Below are 23,532 nucleotides of genomic sequence, written 5' to 3' on the forward strand. Positions count from 1 at the left end.
CTGATTCTCAGTGCAAAAAGGAAAAAGAGAACTTACAATATGAGTGTTAAGTAGCCTGCCACTTGCACCATCAGCAAGGATGAACTCTGGGTATTCCAAAAGATAAAAAAAAGTTAGTTTCTGTTGTATTAGAAACAAAAATTAAAACATAAAAAGTAAAAATTTAATCACATATGTGAACAATCACAATCCTCAGCTGTCCATATTGGACATGCATGTCAAAGTGGTCCTGAAATTTAAATTTTACAACCCATAATAACGTTGACAACAACCGAACACCAGAGACTGTTGATCAATCAAAATTTGCTGCACACCATGTAGACAAATAATGTAACATTAGTCCTCATTTCCCACATCATTCCATGTATGTCGAATTTTCCGGATTTGTTCCTCGGCTTCATTGCTACATCTGCTTCTGATCTCAGCATTAATTTATTCGAGTCCTTCAGAATTCTGAAAATCCTTTACCATCAAACTAATGATAACAATTTTTGCAGCAGAAATAACAAAGTCCCTTCTAGGAACTTCAAATGCCGCCTAAAGAATAATAGCACTAGAAACTGAAAGGATAAAACGAGACATAATTTTTAACAAACAAAAGTAGAATGGCTAAATAGAATCACAAAGCTTGAAGCCTGTAAGCATAAAGATGCAGGAGGGGTGCATCCTCAAGCCACAACTTGCCCATCAGTTCCATTGCATCAACAGCAAGTTATATGCAGTAATCGATATTAACTTTACTACATATTTCATGGGCACAAATCTGTTTGGGCATTAACAGAGATGCTTAACCCTACAAAAAATGAACAGGCACACGAAGAAAACCCCGAGAAAGCAAATCTAAAAGCAGGTTCATGTGCTCGAGGACTCTAACACCTGGGAAATACACTTGCAAAGCCTCATAATCCTTGAATACCCAACTTTAAGACCATCTGCTGCATCTTTTATTTTAGCTGATAGTGTCTCAGGAAGTGACATGTATGCCCCAGCAACAAAAGCTTGTAACTGATATGGCAAGATGTCTGAAGGATAGACCCCACTGTTTCAAAAACACAAATGTCAGAAGATCTAATATTTTTGGTGAGTATAAATCTGCACATGCAATGCTCATGGGGTATAAAAATAAACCGATGCATAAGCTAGTTGCTAATCCAACCATCTAACAATCAAATTCACCAACTTGCACCATGACTTAGCATTATCTAATAGCTAAAATAATCATATTTTTTTCCTGGAAAAAGAAATCGTTTGATATTATCATCGTACTACTTTCAAACACCAAATAAAAAATCAATTAAAAAAAAATAGGCAAGACTACAGGAGACCTGTCTATTAGTAAAAATAAATAAGCCTGCCAATTTAGATGAGAATTCAAAGCGTCCCGTCGGTATTCTGCTAGTTTAAACATATCTATTCTTGTGGAATGCTTTAAAACAAATGCAAGAGTAACTAATCTCATTCTTTTTTTTTTGCATGTATTCTTAATTTCTTAGCTGCATTCATCCCCAATAGAAATAATGTGAAAAAGCCAAACCCCCATTTGTTTCACTGCAAATGATTTTACCATGAAGAGTTTCGAAACCAAGTAATAGTATTCCTTAAGAAATGTTAATATATGAGGCAGACTCCCGTTTTAAAGATCCAAAACCTCCAACTATACAGAAGTTAGAGCCCTATCCTCAATTCACATAAAATTCTAAGCATAATTCTATTAGCTGTCAAGCAAGCACTAACCAGTCTCTTCATGTAAAGCAGTAAAGACAATTACAAAATCTAGCGAATCTGAAAGAGTTAAAAATTATGAAATAGCAGCTGCACTGATTTACATTTACTTAAAACTGATGAGTAGGCAGTTGTTTTGGGGCCTGCCCTTGCTAGATAACTTATGCAATACCAATAACAGCCAAAAAACCAGTATCCTTCAGCTTGACCAGTCCAACTATTGTGATACTAAAACAATGCATCATTTTTGCAAAACCTTAGTAATGATGGAATACTAGTTTATGTGAGCATTACCGGTTCAAACATGCCATATCAAGTGTCACCATCACCTTCCTACCATTGTTAAAATCAAGGAAGGAAAGCTGCAAATCAAGCTGCTCAACTGGAGGTGAAAAGAACAAACAAGACAAAAGTTAGTTCTGGTCTTTGATATATAAAACTACAATTTGGATCCAGAATGATTCGAACAAAGTGAATGAAAGAATTAAAAGCACCTAAAGCTAACTTATGTCCTCAAAAATCAGAAGTGCAAATCCTTCAATTGCTGGAGCCCAAGACGACTCAAGAGATTGCATAATAGGCCTAGTGGATTAAAACAATAAATTCATTTCAGGTTTAAAATATCATACAGGGAAAGGAAATCATTGGCCATAGCAGAAGGGGAGTCAGCATATCACACAGATAATTCACTGAGTTCAAGTTATCATTCATTAAGGTTTGAGAAATTTTAAAAATCAGTAAGCTTGTCTTCTTTCTTAAGCCAGTGTGTAAGAAAAGCCAGCTCATCAGCATGTGCAAAATTCATTGAAAAAGTTATAGTACTGTTTTAGAACCAAACTAGACTGGCTAGTTCGACCAGGAATCAAAGGTCAGTCCAGTTCGGTTCTTACTTAAATCCAGATTCGGTATCAATAAACCGAAAAAAACTGCAAGAACTGGAAGACTGTCGAGCTGGTTGAACCGTACAAACAGTCCCATTCATTGAGACTTTCATCCTCTCTTCAATTTACTATGCTAATCATCTTTCCTGTCCACACAAACTTGTCCCTCTCAAGCCTTTCTTTGATTGTACTGAAGCAATTGTCAAATCTTGGCCTTTTAGTTTCTTAGTTTCTAATGATAATAATACTAATCAAAATGACGCAGAGGATGTTTCTTGGCTTTTGCTTAATCCGACATCACCAAGTCGGAGATTGAGATGGAGAATCACCATAAAATGAAATTAGGTCACGGTTGTGGCAGCGGTTCGTTTTTGGCCAAATCAGTGGTATATTCAACACAAAAACAATGACGACCAAATGATAGGGGCCAAAGAGGAACATTGTCTTTCCCAACATCATAAAGAAGAAGTGGAGAAGTAATCTGGAGGCCAATTAGAAGGGATAATTAAATCTGGAATTTTGCATGTTTGTTATGTGTGTATGGCTGGAGATAGAGATCGTCATGGAGAGATAGAAATTGGCATTTCAAAAGTTGCTTTGGCAGAAGGATGAGTTCAGACAGAAAAAAGGTCCTAGATTGCTCAAAAGCTTTGGTTGGTCTTCCTCTACTACCGTATCTCCTTTGCTTCTCTCTAAACTGTCCAAACATCTCATGTAAAAGGGAAAGGTAGGTTGGACCGACAGTTGAACCGGTTAAACCAGCTGAAACATGAACCAGTAACACCGGTAGGTCTGGATTTTAAAACTCTGTTATGACCAGCTGTTTTATTACAGCTGTAATAACACAGTTCCTATTTTGTTAGCTAAAATCTAGACTCTTAAGTAGGAAGTATTTTATTTCTATTATTTAGGAAGTATTATTTATACTTATTAGGAATCCTTCTTAAGTAGGAATTCTTTTCCTTTTGTAGTTTTAATTCTCCTCTATTTATAGGAGAAGATTATATTCAATAAAGTAATCAATAATTCAGTCAAAAATAAAGAAAAGGAGAGTTGGTGATCTCTTGAACAAATCACCATTAACATCTCAAAAATAGGTTTATCGAAGAACAGGAAAAACAAGGGAAATCGACGAGATTTTCCGAGTAGTAGACCTGTGACGAGATCCTATTTGCGGGACCATATCAACTTGGTATCAGAGCAGATCGTCATGGGTGAAAATAACCAATTGACTGCTAGGATGCAAGAGTTAGAACACAAAGTTTCAGAAACACAACAAGATGTGCGCGATATCAAAGAGAGCATTAAGGAGCTTCAAAAATTAATAGAATTTCAGGTCAGTAACAAGGCTAAAGGAATAGAAGCAACAGCGGCTACTAGTAACAATAATACAAGCGCTTCTATGCAACATGAGGACCGAGTCACACGATTTGCAGCTACAGGGAACAATTATGTTCCAAGATATACCAAACTGGAATTCCCCTCATATAATGGGACTGGAGATCCTCTAGGCTGGCTGTATCGGTGTGAACAGTTTTTTAATAATCAAAGGACAGAAGAAAGGGAGAAGGTAGGGCTGGCAGCATTCCACATGACGGACGAAGCACAACTATGGTACTATCGGGTCGAGCAAGAAGAACCAGCACTTACATGGGTTGAATTTAAAGATTATTGTTCGCTGCGTTTTGGGCCTCCTATGAGCAGCAATCCATTAGGCGAATTGGTTAACCTAAAACAAACGGGAACAGTGGAGGATTATCAACGTCAATTTCAGACCTTGTTGGCTAGAGCTGCTTCTGTTCATTCAGGGCAACAAGTTGATTTGTTTACTGCAGGACTAACTGAAACTTTACGGATGGATGTGGAAATGCAATCTCCTCCAAATTTGGTCACTGCAATGAACCTAGCACGCGCTTTTGAGAGAAAGATGCAGCTGAATCGGGGGGGATTCAGTGTAGGGCGACCACCAACCTTGACCAGCTCGAAACAGTTAGGAGCAGCCCCTACTCTTGCAAGCAGCCAAGAACAGAAAATACAAGGCAACAATTCTGAATCAGCTTCCAACTTAGGAAGTGAGATTGTTACACCACCAATTAAGCTTTTGAGCAAAGCTGAGATGTCAGAGCGAAGGGCAAGAGGGCAATGTTTTAACTGTGACGCACTCTATTCTCCAGGACATAAATGCAAGAGACTTTTTTGCCTTTTGTTATACGATCCTGAGGAAGAGGGAACCTTCCTATCTGAATGCTAGATTGGTTCGAGCTTGAGGACAAGCTCTTAGTCGAAGAAGGGAGTAATGTTATGACCAGCTGTTTTATTACAGCTGTAATAACACAGTTCCTATTTTGTTAGCTAAAATCTAGACTCTTAAGTAGGAAGTATTTTATTTCTATTATTTAGGAAGTATTATTTATACTTATTAGGAATCCTTCTTAAGTAGGAATTCTTTTCCTTTTGTAGTTTTAATTCTCCTCTATTTATAGGAGAAGATTATATTCAATAAAGTAATCAATAATTCAGTCAAAAATAAAGAAAAGGAGAGTTGGTGATCTCTTGAACAAATCACCATTAACATCTCAAAAATAGGTTTATCGAAGAACAGGAAAAACAAGGGAAATCGACGAGATTTTCCGAGTAGTAGACCTGTGACGAGATCCTATTTGCGGGACCATATCAAACTCTGGTTTGAAAAACAAAAAGCGTTGACTTTTAAGTAGGCCAACAAAGCATTCAGCTAAACATAAGGATGTAATAAACAAAGGAAAAAATACACCAAAATTTAAGCAAGAAGCATAGAGTAAGAAGAAAAAAACAGAAAAGAGAGAAAAAAAACAAATACAAAAAGGCAAGTTCATGCTAATAGCATCTCAGTTCGTAATCATTTTACAGAATAGATCCAACAGTGTTTTAATTTACGGATATTGATGTAAATCATACACCGCCATTATTAGCAAGTTGAAGAATTTAACACATAGACACGCAGTGCCTTTTTAGTTTCTATATGAACTACTAGAAATCCCTGTTTGCTGATATTATACTTATTTTCCTCCCTTATAAAAGTTTCCCCCCTCCCATCAGTAATTTAAATATACTAAGTTATGCATTTTGCCAATGTCATGATACTAAAAGCATAGACAACTAAAGAATATTAGAACATTAAAGAATCCCAAAGGCATCATTATTTACCCGAAGAAGATTGAAAGCTTGTGTGGATCAAATTTCTAATTTCTACTCGTGCATGTTGTACTTCTCCAACCACATCAAGCAGATTATGTAGAAGTGAACAAGTAACCTGCATGACAAATATGGCATTCCTATGAACAAAACTACTGAAAGCATTTAAAAAATCATAGGTTACTTTAGGCACTTCACCCTCCAGAACACTGAGCAAATTATAATATATAAGAATAATAAATGAAAAGAGAGAGAAGATGTACTTTTTGGACTAAAGTACCGATTAAAAACCAGCAGCCATAAGATTAAATATCATAACTTATGTACATCAATGGCTTGCAGTAGGATCTTAAATGCATGGAGAAAGAAAGTAAAAGTTAAACACGCAAAAGGATCAAAGGCAACAACGACCCAAGCCTTACTTGTGTTTCTTGAGCAAAACTTTTGTACCCAATATTTTTCTTAATGGTCTTGGTATTCAGAACGCATGAAAATGCGACACAAGCATCCATGTTTGGGAAAATCTAATGATAAGAAAGAGTGAGTTCCAGAAATGAGTAAAACAAATGAAACTAATCAAACAGGTATTATTATAGAGCTGTTTGGCTACATTACCTTTGCAATATTCAGGTCATCTAATTCAGCTGAAACAAATATGTTAGAAATAGGACCACCATTAATCGCAAACCTGTATCCCATCACAACAAATAATACATATAAGGGCAATGTTGTAAGTGAATTTAATATTATTGTATCAACTGGAGATGAAATACCAATAAGGTGGATATTTTCACAAAGAAGCAACCTTTGGGAGAGTAAGCCTTGATAATCGAGAACAATAGTTTGTTTACCATTCTTCCTCGCGAATTCATCAACTTTCCACAACTGTAGAATTACAGACTTAACATCAATCTGCGCAATAAAGAACATTATTAAAAGAATTCTTCTACAAGTATAAGCACCTGCAACTTCTCATGTATAAGCCTGCAAGAGCCTTTCGTTTTCAGTTGATCATTTAGCAGTGCAAGAGTCTTAGAAATGCTTGGTTCTCCTTTCATTTTGCAGTAACCGTGAATTTCTTTTGTGAGATGCACTATTTGTCTATCTAAAGCTTCAAATTCATGCTTCATTGTAACTACTTTGTTTCTGGAAACCTGCACATTGACAAAGCATGCACCTGTCCATAAAACTTAAAACGGACTTGATATTCTTACTCGGACAATTGAAGATATTCAACAACCAAAACAGAGAAGCCCATTAAATAAGCAATTGTCAGCAGATGTTAACAAATACAATAAATATATGAAGACAAGGAAAAATCAACATAGGTTATGGAGACAAGGAAGGTAGAACTAATATACGCGAGTCCAAATTTTGTACTGGCAATTGATTACATATTCACATGCTATGCATTGATGGATCTGACTTCCATTAATAAATTCTGACTGGTAAATTATACATGAATTGTCAAAAGATGGAAACCATTAAGAGATCCCCTTTTCTCCTTGGCCATTTAGAATGCAATACAGCATCAAATAAATTCTGCAACCCAATCTCCACACGAGAAACACCTTGCGTTCTAAATTAAATCAAGGAAACTTTAAAGTCCTTGGGATCTGGGAAGCCGCATATACAGATACTGAAGTTCTCAACTGTTAAATCATTTTGAGTATTTTTGAGAGCAAGAACATTCTAGGAATGTAGTATTAATGATAATAATATAAATATGATATAAAAGACACAAACTCACAATATTATTTTAGTGTAAAATATAAAGTTTGATGTTGGAGATGACCTAATGTTGTCTCAAATAGGATCAAAATATTTAGAAAATAGCAAATTTCTGTTTAAATTGAACTTTTAGTCCATTTCTAGCACTTAATTTATCTATCCTAGTATTACTAGTTTAGGAGGATATTCTCCTTAATACCACCAGAAAACTGTTTTGGAAAAGAGTAAACAAATTAGCATCTTTCAACTCGTGTAAATACCTCATCCTTTTTGCTCAAATTAACTCCCACTGGATTTTTAAGATTCCCATCAATAGCAGTGTTGTCATTAGGTAAACATAGGCATTTTCTATTTGAGTTCAGCATATGAGACTTTTGCACTGCCAAGGTAAGTTGTTCTGCTCTTTTCTACAAAAAAGAGTAGGAGAAGATGTCAGATAGCATGCATAACTAAAGACGTAAGCACAAGTAGCGGATATAAATACCAGCATCTTTTCACGAGTGACAGACATCAATTGCTGCCTTGCCTTTCCATATGCTAACTTATATAGCAACTTCATTGTTTCAGCAATTCTGTAATGTTAAATCACTGATTAACATTTCTTATGCAAAATTAACTTGCCAGTTGCTGATAATGACCTAAAGACCACAGTAACCATGTTCATAACAATAATAACTAATAATAACAAGACAAGTAATCACCTGTTTTTCCTGAATTCATTCAGCTGATCACATATTTTCTGTGTAAGAAATAAAAGTACAAGGTCAGAAGAAAAATGATTAGTCTGCATCCCGCACAAGAAGATGCACTGATAACCACAAACAAGCACATGTGATTTAATGATCCTTTTAACTCATTTAGCAGACCTGAGGGCATAACTGGGAGCAGAATGTATCATACATCTTAGTCCTCTGCAGGTGAACCAGAATATCTTGCAGCAGATCAATCTACACAAACAAAACCGGAAAAACAACATTAGAAGAATACAAACAGAAACAACTAAACTTGTTATAAGTTATAACAGATGAGAGAAGCAAACTTTACCGAAGTTATCTTTAGCTTATCAATTGATGGAGAGAGCAGCTGTTGTGTCTCTGCTGAGAATTTTAGTAAAATCTGCACAGTACATACTGAAGTCAGAATGAATGGCAAAACAAAATAATATTAAACAAACGAGTGGTGTAGTCCATACACCATTTCTAGTTTTAGACAACTTCCACTCCCTAAAAATTGATCAAGCATCGATTACCTTAATTTGACTATTTTTTTAATAATCATGAGATTTACTAAGTAGTTTGACATGTTGGTTCATCTATACTCCTTAGCACTAAACCAAATTTATCCAAGAAAATCATATCATGTAGATATCAACAACAGTCGGATCAAAGTCCAAAACCAAGTTAACCTCTATAGAAGCACTTCAGCAAACAGGGACAAACTGTCACATAAGCAACACTGAAAAAAGGAAGAAAAAAGACGGGCATAAATTTACCAAATTCTACTTTCATATATGACAAAAAATGGACATGTAAGTTGCATTGTAAAATATATTAGTTACAGATAAACGTACATCGCTCCAATGCTTCATCGCGGTGTCACTTCCAGTCATTTTCTCGTTATTGTCACTTCCACTAGCACATTCCAACATCAATTCAGAGTTAGAGATCTGAGTTGTATGGATATTTGGACTCATCGCAGTCCTCTTGAATTTATCTGCATGGCTTGCTTCCACAGGAACTAGTTCCTTGATCTTTCTTTTTCGTATGGAAGAGTTTGGTAGATTTTGTACAAAAATATCACTATCAGAAATATGGAATTTCATATGGCTGTCGCCATGAACAGGTCCATTGGAAGTGGGTTTTGGAGACAGTGTGATCTTCATAGTCAAGGAATGCACATTCTCATCATTCAATACCTTGCCAAGATCTTTCCTGCAGGGACTTTGAAGTATCTCTTTCTCAAAAGGGATCTGATTTAACCATAGCATCATACTTAAAATGTCAAATTTCATAAGCATCCCAAGAATGTTATCACTAACAAAGGATAACATGTCTACACAAAATCAAGATATGGAGCAAGACTCTGCAAGTATACATATGTGAGAGAGAGAGAGAGAGTAGTGACCTTCATGTGTGATGGCTCATTTACAAAACCCCTCAGAATGCTGGGGGAAGATGGCACACCAGAAAAAGTTTCATTCTTTTGCACATTAATGTCCTGTCCTGAAAGGATTTGGCCAGTTGTTAAGGGGACATTCTTACCAGGGCTTCCTGAATGACACTTCAGGGAATTCCTCACCCTTAATGGAGTTACAAAACTTGGTAGAGTTTCAGATGTCTGCTGCATATCAGGAGAACAATGTTGTGGTTCATGCACCTTGTTCTCCCTGAAATGAGAAACCTCTAGAAGGGGTGGGTTAGACTGTATTCTCCCTTCAGCAGATAACATTTCCAATTCATCTGTTACTGTATTAAAATGGCTGTCACCGGAAGCATTAGCTATCTTATCCTGCCCCAAGACAATGCCTGCAAGATTATCATACTGAAGGACATATGAGAGACTGCCTGGTTGTTTCTTTGATGAAGATAACTTATGTTTCAACTTTTTTGCTGAAGGAGAAATCAAGTTGTCCGGTGGATAAGTATTTGCATCATTTCTATGATCCAGCTTGACTGGAGATGATGGCGAATCTGATCCAGAAACAACCACATTTTTCTGTCTGGACTTCTCTGGTATCAAACCATGCTGCTCGGCTTTCTTATGTGACGGAGCAGAATATAAAGGCGAAGCCACTTCAGTTGACATCAGATTAGCTCCCTCCTTTGAAATTAGAGATTCCCCATCCTCTAAGAGGGTTACAGCTCCCTGATTTATGGTCAAATTGCCATAGTTCTTTGGGTTGCTAATATCAGCAATACTCTTATAGCCAGAATCCTTATGATGTATATTCTCCCGATCAACATTAAATAAATGCTTTTCTAAGTTAACAACTGGAGTCACCATGTTCTTATTCCTGATGTCGTTGCATTTCTCTTCAGCAACATCATTAGAGGAATGAAACTTTGATAATCTGAGTTTTGATCGTTCAATGCCATCTTTTAAAGTATGGGCAAGGGGAGAAGGCTCAAAAAGCTTGATCCTAGAACTGCTTTTGTGAATAGACAACACATTCTCACTGATCTTTACATTTTCCTGGCTGAAAAAGGAACCAGGTTGCTTTGGGGAAGGAGTAACATATGATAATTGTCCACCGGATTTAGCAGCATGCAAAAATATTTGCTTTTGTGCAACAGACACTGGGAATGAGGAACCACCTAGCGGAGATCTAAGTTGATCAGAACTCTGAAAAATGCCATGATTGCCTCTTCTATCTTTAGGAGAAGATTCTTCTAAGCAGCCGCCATTTGGATTTTGTATAGATTCATGTTGTGCAAAAGAATTAAACTGAGCTATTTTACCATCGATACTCTGGGGAGCAACATCACTGATAGTTGGAAAGTTCATCCCGTCCATATATTTGGTACAGTTGTTATTCATCTGCAATTGATAAATAAGAGTCTTGTACATAAGCCATTTACTTTGAGTTCCAGCATAACACAGGATACTCAATAAATGTTCAAAGAATATATGAATTTGTTTTCCACTTTTAGTGGCATGGTAAAAGCAAGAAAATGTGAAATGTGTTGGAATCTGCATAAAGCAATCATGAAAATGCAGTGAAAACACATGGCACAAAGATGCATTCAACACCAAAAGTACAAATTAGACTGAAACATAAATGTAATACGAAACAATACCAAAATAGTGATTATAAATTAGCTCTAAAAAAAAAAAGGATCTTGCTGAGCATTAAATAAAGAGAACACAAATAAACTATAAAATTAATCATACAAGACCAACCAAGTGCATCAATTTATTGTATAAGAAATAAAGCACTGGGGAAAATCCAATTGAAAACAGAGGTCTTACATTGCTCAGTTGGTTAAAAGTTTCCATTTCTTGTTCCACAGATACATCAGCTGTAAAATATTCATTTTGGCGAGATGTGTAATCTCCAGTATTCTGATCCACATGATTGCTTGACAAAGAGCCATTCGCTTCATCTAATTCCATTTGACCTTCAGATACATCAACAGTAGTTTTGCCTGTATTACCAATTTTGCCTGCTTCTTTTTCTTCATAATCTTCTTCATCTACTTGTCCGTTCAAAATTTCATTAGACAGAAAAGCCTCAGCCCTCTTTAATAAATTTTGATTGGTCGAATGAGAAACAGATGCATCGTTTAAATCTTTGCTACCTTCTGCCAATAATGTTTCTAAGTTAGGAGATAGTTTTCCATAATCATAGTTACGCGGGTTTTCAGAAATTAGACTCATGTCGTTTGAATCTCTACCGCCACTAGCTTTCTCAACAGAAAGACAAAACCGTGGAAGAAGCTTCTTAGCCTTTGTTAGATCCATTAATTCTGAATCAGAAGGAGTTGCTATATGGGAGGGTGTTTTCTTTTCAATTGATGTGTTTCCTCCTGATTCCGACCTTGCAAGACTACGAAAATGCATCGAAAATGCTGTTGAATCCATTGTAACATCATGATTATCATCTGATGCAGCAGAATCAGAGAACCTCCCATGTCTGAGGAAACTGACTGATACAGGCCCAAAAAAGTTGTCCTCTAAAAAATACAGCAACAAGAAAAAATGTTTCAACAACTCTTGTCTATATATTATTGGTGACTAAGCAGCTATAATAAGAAAGGATCTATACTTTTTCAGTTCATCTATTCTGAGACATCTTGAATAATATCCGATATACAAATTACAATAAATATTGAGGCCAACTTACCGACTCACTGCATAGCTAACTTCATTCATTAGGCACTCATCCTTGATAAAATGACAAGGAAATCAACAAATTAACATTAAATTACATTATGTCAAGTTTTGGTTGATCTGGTATTTCAATTATGGAATAAGATTTCATTTTCTTTCTCAGTATAAAGGAATCTAATATTTTAGTCTATTAATAATAAATTCAATTTCTAATGGAGAATGTAAACTGATATATATGTACATTTTTTTTCTTAAAATACCAGCAGATACCTAGGTAGCACAGACACCAACACGGAAGAACGAGTCACTTAGACATGGACACAGCGAAAGAGTGTTATTTTAAGGTTTTCTATGTAAAAAGTGAAGTTTCGTGTCCGAAACGGGAATTGTTGATCGAATGAAGTTTCCGATAACAATATCCAACAAAAGCACAAATGACAGAGTACAAAATAAAATAAAATAAAACAGCAACAAACCGTCATTCGAAGTAGCAGAACCGGCAATAGTACCACTGCCACCGGAAGACGGAGATTCAACCGTTCTAAAAAACGAGCTCCTCAAATTAACATCATCCACATCCTCATCATCCTCATCATTAGCATTAATCGGAGAATCTTCTTTACAATCATCAACATCAGCGAGGTCTCTGAAGAACCCTAAAAGTTCATTTTCTTCATCGGATAGATTCTTATTCTGCTGCTGCAGCAGCAAATTTTGACCGGAGGAATCAGGAGGAGTTTCATAATCCTCGTCGCGGTTGAATATGTGTACGGACGTGATTTCGCGGTCAGCAAAGCTCACGCGCCGTGAACGTTTCTTTCGTAACGCGATGGTTTCTTCCTCCGTTGCGGAGTTGCACGGTGGTTCTTCCGGAGTTGAGGCCATGATTTTGTTTTTGGATTTTTGGAATTGCGAGATTTGAATTAGGGTTTCATTTGAAATTTTGACAGAGTGAACGGAAGTGATAAAAAATGCGGGAAAGCACTGAGCAGAGATTTGAATCGATCAGTATATTGCTCTTCTAATTTCCTTATTTGCCCTTCCTTTCACCTTTAATCAAATTTTTATAGTAGTACTTGTAAATTTTTTAACTAACTTAACTATATAGTTTTCATAAAAAAATTTAAAAGATTGATATATAAAAAAATTAACTCATGAAAGTGTTAAATAAATTTTGTTTACCATATAAGATTGTAAATTATTTATTAATTGTGTAACATATGACGTTATTGAATGTGATATTTAATCAGCGTAGAAAATTTTAAAATTTTAAAAATTAATAAATTAATTTAATATTTGATTATCCGTATTTAAATAATTATGCATTATGTAGTAAATTGATGGTTTCAATTCTACATTTAGTTTCATGTAGGTATCTTTTTTCACTATGATTGTCATTAATATTTTTCTCCTCTAACTAAATCTCTAAACACCACCACTATATTGTTACATTTCTAAAAGCAAATTTCAGCAACTCAAATTATAACATGGCTAATATATATCGGAAAATGTACGGAATCATGAACAAGCATAACAAATATTAAAACAAACATAAAAATAAAAAATAAATCTAACAGGTAATAAAAATCAAGAGCATTGAAGATGATGTCCCTTTAAATGTCCCCAAAAGATGTGAAGGCCCCAAATATAATGACGGTTCACATAAAAATTAACAGACTCAATTTAAATTGAGATGAAATTATAAAATCAAAAGGTTTAGTTGTAACAACAAAATGCAAACAAATTAGAATTAATCAGTCACTAGGCCAATAAAGAATAAGAATGAAGTGTTAATCTCCTTATCATTCCAGAATCGAGCTATTTTTCCGCAAAAGAATTTAATTGCCAAATTCGGAATGTGTAAGAGCAGTTCCAATATGTATTGGACAGCCAGTGTCAGCTCACAAACAAACCCCTGCTTGAAGCAGATAAAAAACTGGAACTGTTGCTGGTTAGGAACATCTAAATTAGTCTTACACACATGAACAAAATTACATAACTCCAAAATCTTCACAAATTGTTATGACATTTTAAGCATTATACTGTCTCTAAAACTATCGTATCAGAAAAGGATAGGGATCCAAAATTCTTCAACTGACCAAACTACGTACATCTACAATCAGCCATATAATGCTTTCCATGGCTCCTTAGTGATAGTATCCTTCGATGCATTTCCAGGATTCCAAGAGATTTTTTCCCTCAAGAAGTTTAAGAATACAACGTTTGCCAAAAGCTCTCCCATCTCGTAGAGTATCTGAGAAATAAACTTTCTCGTCATTTTTATTACATGATCAGAAACATTATACAGTTTTTCGTTCATAAGCTGAAAGTTGTTGAAGAATGATGATTACCTCAAGCTCCTCATCTGCAGCTTTATTGGACAGGCTAGGACCTGTTCTTCCAAAAATAACTGCTGTTGGCAGTTTCAGGACACGAACTAATTGAAGAAAGCAGGCCAAAGGTTCATAAATAATTTGAAGTGAAGATGGAGCTTTTTGTGTTCTTGCAGTAATTGCCCTGGTTACATCTGTTTCTGGTCCTATTTGAACACCGTGTAGTGCAACTTTACCATCATCAGCTATCGGTGTTTTGCTCTCCCATTTAAATTTTGATGTCAAGCCAGCAGCAGGAACTATGAGTGTTGGTATGCCCAAAGACACTTCTTCAATCATAGACAAAACCGTGGCCACAGCACATACTAGAACCGGTGGCTCGTGCTTCTCCATAAGCAATACAGACACCTGCTTTAGAAAACGCAATCAGATGCGAATACGCGCAGGTGCTTGGACTTCAATTTTCAAAATCACACATAGATTCATTTGAGCAACTTGTCAAAAAAATGACGTGGATACAAAATAAATTGACTCCATATCACAAAAGCTAAAAGCCAGTTCTGTCATAAATATAGTAGAACAAAGGAGAAAGATCCACACAGCTGACCAAAAATAATGAGGAAACTAGGATGTAAACGAATCAACTTGTTGCAGAGGCATATAACATTCTAAGAAACGCCGGAACTACACAGCTTTAGATATACAACATCCTGGTCTCTGATTCAGATTTATCGTGGAAAATTTGGCCTCTAATGGAACATCACAAGCAAAACAAAACAAAAGCTACCCGGATAACACTTAATAGAATGGGAAACCATGCTCAAACAGCAACCCGTGTCTCAAAACCGGCAACACACTTATCAGCAATTCAAATATACGAATACAACCTCCGACCCTTGATTTCCGATAGCTTGAATATGTTACATTTCCTACAATCTACTCAACTCAACTCAACTAAACCTTAATTCAAAGTTAATTAGTGTCCGGAATATAGATTCGTTTCTTTCAGTCCGCACAATTGGTTCGAATCTTCAAAAAGGTCTAAAACCTTTAAACCATCTTAAATCACTCTCCTCCAACTTAACTTATCTCTACCCTATAACTCTAAATGTGAATAAAACAAAACAAATTCTTTCATTCGGAATCGTAAAATAAACCGGCATAATCTCCAATCCAATTACAATAATTATAATTGAATTTTCAAGCACTTAAATTAGACAGAACAAAAAACATAAAAAAACAAAAAATGTGAAAATGGAACCTGATAGTTGCCATGATTATCGATAAAATGAATGAGACTACCACTGGCTTTAACATCTCTGATTCCGTATTGGTCCAACGACAGCTCGAACGACTCCTCTCTGTCCAGATGTAAGAAATTTCAGAAACAAAAAAATAAAAAATTACAAAACAATTAGCGAGTGAAATTAATAATAATAACTTACAATTGGTGACGAGAGGAATTAGGTATAGGGTAAAAAGCATCCGCGACGGAAGATGCGAATCCATCGCCGTCGTTGAATAGAAATACAATATTTTGAGCCACTTTCTTCATACTCGTTTAGCCTTTATTATGCTCGCCGGAGTTATTTGTTTAAGTAACCTCTAGGCTCTAGTAGTAAGTGGTGTAATTTATTGGAAAAATTGCATTAATGGTGTACCAACTTTCTAAAATCTTCTATATTGATGTATAGACTTATTTTTTGTTCATTTAAATGTTTAAACTTTTTTGTTTAAGTCGAATAAGTGTTTGTGAACTATGAGTCTATGATAGCATGTTTTTCAAACTAAAGCGAAAAACTAGTTAAAACTTACTTTAAAATTATTTCATCGAAATTACAAAGTGATTAGTTTTGTAAAAATTAATAAGTTAGTGTTAAAATTGAAAGATATGCAAACTTTAGGACTGTTTTGAAAATTAAGCCTTGGAAAAACATGAACAGAAAGCATCGCCATTTTTTTTAGATCCAATAGTAACTGAAACTGCAAGTAAAGAATTAGAGTTAATTAGCAGAATTTGCATCATCTGCTACATACAAATCGTTAGGTTTCCGGCCGATTAGCGACGGAGTAAGATGGACTCTGCGACACTTCTATATAACGAGCTCAAGGTTCTTTCACACTAACTCGTTTTCTTATTAACATTAGATTTTGTATGTTATTGCAATAATTATAATTTAGGGTTTCAATTTTGGATTGAAACAGGCTGCGGAGCCGTTTTTCTTGTTAGCTGGACCGAATGTGATTGAATCTGAAGAACACATTTTCAAAATGGCAAAACATCTTAAGTTTATCAGTACCAAGTGAGTGTTTCTTTTCTGTTATTAATTAAATTAACAGCAAATTTGTAATTTTAATTGATTCTGAGATAATGAATGTTATTGAACTCTCTAGTGTTAGAAGTTGATTTTATTGTTCTATCAATCTTGTTAGGCTTGGGTTGCCGTTGGTTTTTAAGTCTAGCTTTGATAAAGCTAATAGAACTTCTTCAAAGTCGTTTCGCGGTCCTGGCATGACTGAAGGCTTGAAGGTTTTTGTGCTTTGTTATTATTAATTTACGTTCTTCCGCATTGCATTGCTAATTTCCAATTATTTTTAAAATGAGAAATGTAATTGATTTTGGAAGAAGTTCACGAGATAAGACGCATGAGTGCTCAAAATAAGCATGTTTCAGCTTCAACCATTAGCATTCTGTTATACTTTTAGTTCTAATCAAACATAAGAATTTTGTAATTTCTAGCTATCATGCTTGTTCTGTTGGTTATTTCCGTGAATGCTTGTGATTCCTTGAGAAAACATTTAATGTCCATGATATGAAGAAATGATTAAGTTTTCTTTCTGGCAGATTCTTGAGAAGGTTAAGACAGCATATGACATCCCCATTGTAACTGATGTGCATGAAGCTATTCAGGTAACCACTTGTTTTGAGCTCTTTGAATTCTTGTTACTTGTTAGGTTTTGTCCATCATGTTTACTTTGTTATAAGGATTAATTTTTGTGCATCGAGAACAAGACTTTAATAGCTTAAGGCACAATACTAGGTGTTGTCCTTGTATGCGTACACTCTTGTTCTCTTTTAAATAAAATAGGAAAACGAAACAATAGCATAGTAATTGCAGCTTAAACATCTTATCACCCGTGTAAAGATACCGATAAATCATTTAATTTCCTTTTGGATGATTTAATGTATTAGCAACTTTGCAGATCTCATCCTCCACAAGTTTTCCTCAATTTTCAACAAAATTGTTTTCCACATCTCTTTTCTGCATTCAGTTCTACAACTTACTTTCTCTCTGAGAATTAACTTTTGGTCTGCACTTCCTTATTAGTTTATAAGTAATCCTACAGGACTAAGCCTACCAGCTATCTTTTCCAGCTTATTGTTATCTGCGATTTTAATTCCCTATGGCTCTAGCAATAACTTATTCTTTCAAGTGAAATTTGGTGCTAATATGATTTTGTGAGGATGTACTTTTGAATTCAATATAGCATTAACTAATTTCAAGCATTGTATTTGGCCAGTGTGAAGCGGTTGGTAGAGTTGCAGATATCATACAAATTCCTGCATTTTTATGTCGCCAGGTGAATTTGGTTCTTATCTTTCCTGGAGCCAAGTGATGCATAATAATGAATTTATTTTTAACATAAAGTACGTTGTTTATCATTTTATTACCAAAAAAAAAATCTACCTAACACATTTCTCAATTTTAACAGACAGATCTTCTAGTTGCAGCCGCTAGTACTGGGAAAATTATCAATATTAAAAAAGGCCAGTTTTGTGCTCCTTCTGTGAGTATCCCTCCTTCCTTATTTAGAGAACTATCAGTGAGATATGTGGACGTGTCTTAAATAAGATAGCATTTTATTGATGCTAACTAATTTTTAATCACAAAAATGTGCAGGTCATGAGGAATTCTGTTGAGAAGGTTAGATTGGCTGGAAATTCAAATGTGATGGTCTGTGAGCGAGGAACTATGTTTGGCTATAGTAAGTTATAAGTAATATCTTAAACAATATATCCCATATGTACTTTTGATAAGATGTAACTAGTTTTGATTGTGCTTTTCTTCTCGGGTTTGATTTCATCTTGTATTTTGCTTTGGTTTGCAGATGACTTGATTGTTGATCCACGTAACTTGGAGTGGCTCAGGGAAGCTGATTGTCCAGTCGTAAGTCAAATATGCTTTGCAATGTATTTTACATTATGTGCTACTTGGAATCCTTTGATTAAATTATAATCGTCAGCAACAAATCCCCAAGTACCAGGCTGGTTAGTTCACTGGGGAAAAAGTGGGGAAATAGAAATTAATTTCTTGGGTCAATTGATATCCAAAAAAAAGTTGAGAAAATCATCAATAATATTTCAGTATGATGATTTAGATAAACTCCTAATGAAAATTTAATATAGCTCTTTTCTTTAATTACTTAACAGCAGCACATAGGAGTTTCCAAAGCTTTGACCATTTCATTTTGTCGCTTTTTAGCATTTACACTATGAGTAATAGAATATTGACCAGATGTCATTGGAATATTGGCTAAATTGTCAAAGAGTTTTTGTGTTCTTACCAGAGCTGGATCGTTTAGTGAATGTGACATACAAAAGAGGAGTATGTCAAGTAAACATCAAGTGATTCTCTGATACATAATCCATCATTGAAAGAAAAATTGAGACTTTGCATTTTTTCGAATTATCAATGATTATATTGTAATATTGATAGGCTTTAGATAATTCCCTTGTCAACTAGTACATTCTAGGACAGTGGACCTAACATTATACCCAACCCAACTGACATACAAGCTCAGGCTGTCTTGAGTTGTTCTTGAACACGGCCATATTATTCGGTTTAGGTGCTATAGCAAGTATGACTTAATCATGTGATGCTTCACCACAGGTAGCTGATGTGACACATTCATTACAACAGCCTGCTGGGAAGAAGGTGAGAATTTTCTTTCATATTATGCTGCATACTATGATGATGGTGCAAGGATTCCTTTTTATTATGTCACTTAAACAAAGTTGTATTGCACACCAATTTCAAACAGCCATTTCACTTAGATGAGAGAAATGAACCTCTTAATCAGTTTTACACATTTTGATGAAATCATTGCCTTTTATTTTCCTTTCAAAGTTGACGCTTTCTTTTATTTTATAGCAGACATACACATCCTTAGGTTTTGTATCTATTCTTTTTCACTTCTTGAATTTGTTTTTCTCTTTACATGGTTAAATATTTTATGTTTTCTTGTAGTTGGATGGTGGAGGTGTTGCAAGTGGAGGTCTTCGTGAACTTATACCATGCATTGCAAGGACATCAGTTGCTGTTGGGGTGGATGGCATTTTCATGGAGGTAAATTGGATATTGCAAATGATAAATTTAATATTAAAATAATGCTAACTGTGTTGAAAGCAAATTTCAAAAATTACACGCTTTATAATTTTCTTTGGTTTGTCGGTATCAAAGTTACTGGCATGAAGGAATTGTGTAGCGAATCTTTTATAGTTCTATGACACTATTAACATTTTAAGGATAACAGGTGTTAGAATTTTAACCCCCACTCCCTATATTACTAACCTGGCACTTGACCATTAGAATATGAGCCCAGTTACTTCTACGCAAGTTATTTATTATCATTTTATTTTTGTGGCTCCTTTTTCCTTCTAGCATGAGTGTGACTCTTAACGTGCTGTAGTTGTGACCTCTGAAAGTTGCATTTCAATTTTGGGTGTTTAGGTGCATGATGATCCTCTGAATGCCCCAGTGGATGGTCCAACGCAGTGGGTGAGTTTTCTTTTATGTTGCGCTTGCCATAAATTTATGTAGCACTTTTTTCTCAATAAGAAGTTTATACAATGACACTCACAAACACTGATATTTTATAGGCCAGAATTGCTTTTCTCAGTAGTTCATCATCTAACATCTTGTTGTTTTTATAACAATAGCCTCTGCGTCATTTGGAGGAATTGCTAGAAGAGCTCATGGCAATAGCTGTAAGTTCCTAGTCCGTCATTAATGAGTGCATGCATTCACATTCTGTTTATGTTCAGTTTTCAGCAACTCTTATTGGGACATATGGAACTGATATTGCATAATTGCTTTCTAATTTGGATGTGATATATATGGGGCTCAGTATCTCCTTCATTGTCTATCATTTCCCCTTCATGTCATATTTAGTGTCTTTTCCTGTTTTAATATTTCTGCTTATCTATGTGAACGATTCACAATCAGAATTCTTTTTATTTCTATTTCCTTTAAAATTAAAGTTCTTGGCCAGTTTCTCTTCCTGTTCAAATGCTAATTTGCTGCTTTTCTTTTCTACCGTGACGCTTGAGCCGTTCCTCTTGCATAATGCTATCTATATAACACCTTTAACGGGATGATTTTAGTTTCCTAATTAGTATTCCAAAATCTCCCCATGCTTATAATCAGAACACACTTTTATGTTGTGCATGCTCATTCCCGTAGCTTTACTCATCAAAAAGGACAAAGAAAAGGAGAAGAGAAAAATCCCTAGAACTTCTTTTCAGATGCAACCGTGATATGTTTCAGTTGTTATGTTATGATATGATGGGCCTATAACCAAGACCTTGCTATCTATTACAATAGATTTTGTGCTAAACTGCTAATCAGCTGTTCACTCATTATTCTGTATCTTCAATCAATTTATATCTTAATGGCTAGCTGGCTCTTCAAGAAAAGAAATGAAGAAAGAAAGAATGCTAATTGTATACTCTCATGATTCTTAATATGATATACAGTTGATCTCTTTCTCTCTCCCTTTTCTTTTCTCATTCCATTGTTAAGGACTAATTTTGTGCTCATTCAACAGTCATGGGCAAAGTCTAGACAGATCAATCATCTTATGCAAATTAATCGAGCTATTTTGCATTACCCATTACAGTTTTGTGTGAATACTATTTCTGATCTAAAATTTTATATTGACACGAATGCTTTTGTTGTTGGATTTTTATAGAGGGTTAGCAAGGGGAAGAGGAGCATGAACATTGATCTCACTCCATTTCATGGGTAGAAAAGCTTGAAGGTCTCTCTCAAGGAATAGCAAGATATAATCACACAATTGTAGGCATTTCTTTCCCTTATTAATTAGCTCATTTTTTCCATCCTGTGATATGAACTTGGGTGCTTCTCTAAAATTAGAGAAGTCAATCAAGTTAGGTTTCCCTTATGTTATTTTACATTTGAATTGCTGGAGTCAAGTTCTTAACTCCAAAGTTTTTGGTTATTTCAAGAGATGTTATCTCTATGAATCAATACAAATTGGAAAAAATTGCAACCAAATCTTTTTAGGCTTATCTAGTAACTTAAAAGCAATTATGCATAACTCGGAAAGGAAGGGCGTTTTGAAGAATAGTAGTGGTCTTTGCAATGTCTTTCGCAACTGGTTTATCTCTAGCCATATTGTTGACTTTGGATGCTCGTGGTCCTCACTATATGTGGGTTCGTGGATATGGTGTATAATCTTTATTTTTGAAGAGGCTATGGTGTATAATCTTCATAGAATCAGTTTTGATCATTGCCCGGTCCTGATTCGATCCCTTCTTTAAGCTCAAAACTCATATAGCTTATCATAGATTGGAGGGAGTGGCATATCGAGGAGGCTTGATCAGAGATGGTAATGGCCGGTGAGTTAATGGATTTGTGATAAACATTGGTTGTTGATCATCACAATGGCAGAAATTTGGGGTGTGTATCAAGGATTATGTTTAGCTGGACAATGAGGCATTCAACATTTGTTGGTAGAAGTTGAGGGCCTATCGGCAGTTCAGATGATTATAGGTAAGGAGGTGGCATTTAATGTGAATAAAGCTTTGGTTTTGAAGATTTAGCAAATTCTGCTCCAGGATTGAACATTTCCGGGTTCAGATTCTTTCTGCATGTAGCTGCTTTATCTTAACTTGTGCTCCTCTTCGAATGTGATCAGCTTTTTTTTTTTTTGCTAATTGCTAAGTTTATAATTCGACTTCGATTTTATGTTATGTAATTCTTGCGACTTGTTTGTTGGAAGGTCGTTGAACATGAGCTATAGCAATGAGAGATAATCTATCCATCCTCCATGCTTCTGCGTTCTCCGTATTTATCTTTGAACTAATGAAATTTCTAATAGAAATTAGTCTATGCTTACTGGCTTTTCCTTTTCAGTTAATATTTTTTGTCGGAGATATGGTTAGTTGGTATTTTAAATTTTTACGGGTAAGCTCTGATTTTATTGCGATTCAATTATTGCTTAGTACATTTATAGAAATTTCTGTTCTATTCAGGTGAATGTCTACAAGATTGAGCCTAGCCTTACGCCAAGATCATAGGATTTGGCACGTAATTATCCATTACTTCTATACTAACAAGTTCGTGATATTGTTGTACCAATTTGGATTAATAATTTACTTTTACTTGCTTGTGCTAATGCTTCAATACTATCATTTCATTCAACATATATTATTGATGTGGTTGTAATTTGCATATTGATAGTTCTTCCGTAGGAGGTACTCAATCTTTTTTATTATCTAAATTGTAAGTGCAAGTAATTTATTAAGGAAATGCTTTACTAACAATTATTTTTATAAATTAATAAAAAGGAACCGTCCTAGACAAAATATACATGTAAACTATTTCTGATATATACAAAAGATGTATTGAATATGTATAGTATTTGTATGAGTTATATATTCAATTTACGAGTAGTTGAAATGTATCTATAACATATATGTCACATGCTCTGTAAATTGTATAAATTATTTATCAATTATATGTATTAAGGATTTATTTATCATGTTTTAAATATATACGAAAGATGTATCTAAAAAATACATCTAAAAGACATATATTTATATAACATATATTTAA

At 34.9% G+C, this 23,532-nt stretch overlaps 3 protein-coding genes across 4 annotated transcripts; 1 reads left to right on the plus strand and 2 right to left on the minus strand.

The window, feature by feature from the left end:
• Nucleotides 1-141: 141 nt before the first annotated feature.
• On the minus strand, nt 142-13,363 carry LOC126655347 (uncharacterized). Its single transcript, XM_050349482.2, has 16 exons — nt 12,815-13,363; nt 11,478-12,181; nt 9,633-11,045; nt 9,079-9,477; nt 8,553-8,624; nt 8,375-8,455; nt 8,210-8,247; nt 7,993-8,080; nt 7,769-7,915; nt 6,740-6,931; nt 6,583-6,662; nt 6,393-6,465; nt 6,200-6,301; nt 5,790-5,895; nt 2,017-2,104; nt 142-1,039 (listed from the first exon to the last, which is right to left on the minus strand). Exons 1-16 carry the CDS (start codon nt 13,221-13,223, stop codon nt 853-855), a joined length of 4,179 nt encoding a protein of 1,392 aa, XP_050205439.1. The 5' UTR covers nt 13,224-13,363; the 3' UTR covers nt 142-852.
• A 904-nt stretch (nt 13,364-14,267) lies between these two features.
• Nucleotides 14,268-16,273, minus strand: LOC126655866 (uncharacterized). Its single transcript, XM_050350208.2, has 4 exons — nt 16,117-16,273; nt 15,933-16,032; nt 14,690-15,079; nt 14,268-14,592 (listed from the first exon to the last, which is right to left on the minus strand). The coding sequence occupies exons 1-4, from the start codon at nt 16,224-16,226 to the stop codon at nt 14,458-14,460; spliced, it is 735 nt and encodes a 244-aa protein (XP_050206165.1). The 5' UTR covers nt 16,227-16,273; the 3' UTR covers nt 14,268-14,457.
• A 348-nt stretch (nt 16,274-16,621) lies between these two features.
• On the plus strand, nt 16,622-23,150 carry LOC126655865 (2-dehydro-3-deoxyphosphooctonate aldolase). 2 transcript variants are annotated; one of them, XR_008789456.1, is made up of 14 exons: nt 16,622-16,782; nt 16,877-16,974; nt 17,105-17,201; nt 17,517-17,582; nt 18,194-18,253; nt 18,386-18,460; nt 18,574-18,658; nt 18,782-18,840; nt 19,564-19,608; nt 19,921-20,019; nt 20,404-20,451; nt 20,613-20,660; nt 21,644-21,750; nt 22,950-23,150. XR_008789456.1 is itself a non-coding variant. In XM_056103588.1 (13 exons), exons 1-13 carry the CDS (start codon nt 16,747-16,749, stop codon nt 21,698-21,700), a joined length of 873 nt encoding a protein of 290 aa, XP_055959563.1. In that variant the 5' UTR covers nt 16,622-16,746; the 3' UTR covers nt 21,701-22,806. The 2 variants fall into 2 exon arrangements, 1 of the variants encoding a protein (XP_055959563.1); XM_056103588.1 differs by lacking the exon at nt 22,950-23,150 and having other exon boundaries at nt 21,644-22,806.
• Nucleotides 23,151-23,532: the final 382 nt, after the last annotated feature.

The sequence above is a fragment of the Mercurialis annua genome, linkage group LG7 (genome assembly GCF_937616625.2).
Source record: "Mercurialis annua linkage group LG7, ddMerAnnu1.2, whole genome shotgun sequence".
In the NCBI taxonomy this organism is placed as follows: Eukaryota; Viridiplantae; Streptophyta; class Magnoliopsida; order Malpighiales; family Euphorbiaceae; genus Mercurialis; species Mercurialis annua.

What these genes read in the sequence shown, in the direction of transcription:
- LOC126655347 (XM_050349482.2), bottom strand. Translation starts at nt 13,223, where the DNA reads ATGGCCTCAACTCCGGAAGAACCACCGTGCAACTCCGCAACGGAGGAA. An exon ending in ATAAGCTAAAGATAACTTCG is followed by an intron (nt 8,456 to 8,552) that starts GTAAAGTTTGCT and finishes TTGTTTGTGTAG; the next exon opens with ATTGATCTGCTGCAAGATAT. An exon ending in GCTCCCAGTTATGCCCTCAG is followed by an intron (nt 8,248 to 8,374) that starts GTCTGCTAAATG and finishes TTTCTTACACAG; the next exon opens with AAAATATGTGATCAGCTGAA.
- LOC126655866 (XM_050350208.2), bottom strand. Translation starts at nt 16,226, where the DNA reads ATGAAGAAAGTGGCTCAAAATATTGTATTTCTATTCAACGACGGCGAT. An exon ending in AATTCCTCTCGTCACCAATT is followed by an intron (nt 16,033 to 16,116) that starts GTAAGTTATTAT and finishes ACATCTGGACAG; the next exon opens with AGAGGAGTCGTTCGAGCTGT. An exon ending in ATAATCATGGCAACTATCAG is followed by an intron (nt 15,080 to 15,932) that starts GTTCCATTTTCA and finishes TTTCTAAAGCAG; the next exon opens with GTGTCTGTATTGCTTATGGA.
- LOC126655865 (XM_056103588.1), top strand. Translation starts at nt 16,747, where the DNA reads ATGGACTCTGCGACACTTCTATATAACGAGCTCAAG. An exon ending in CTTAAGTTTATCAGTACCAA is followed by an intron (nt 16,975 to 17,104) that starts GTGAGTGTTTCT and finishes CAATCTTGTTAG; the next exon opens with GCTTGGGTTGCCGTTGGTTT. An exon ending in TGGATGGCATTTTCATGGAG is followed by an intron (nt 20,020 to 20,403) that starts GTAAATTGGATA and finishes TTGGGTGTTTAG; the next exon opens with GTGCATGATGATCCTCTGAA.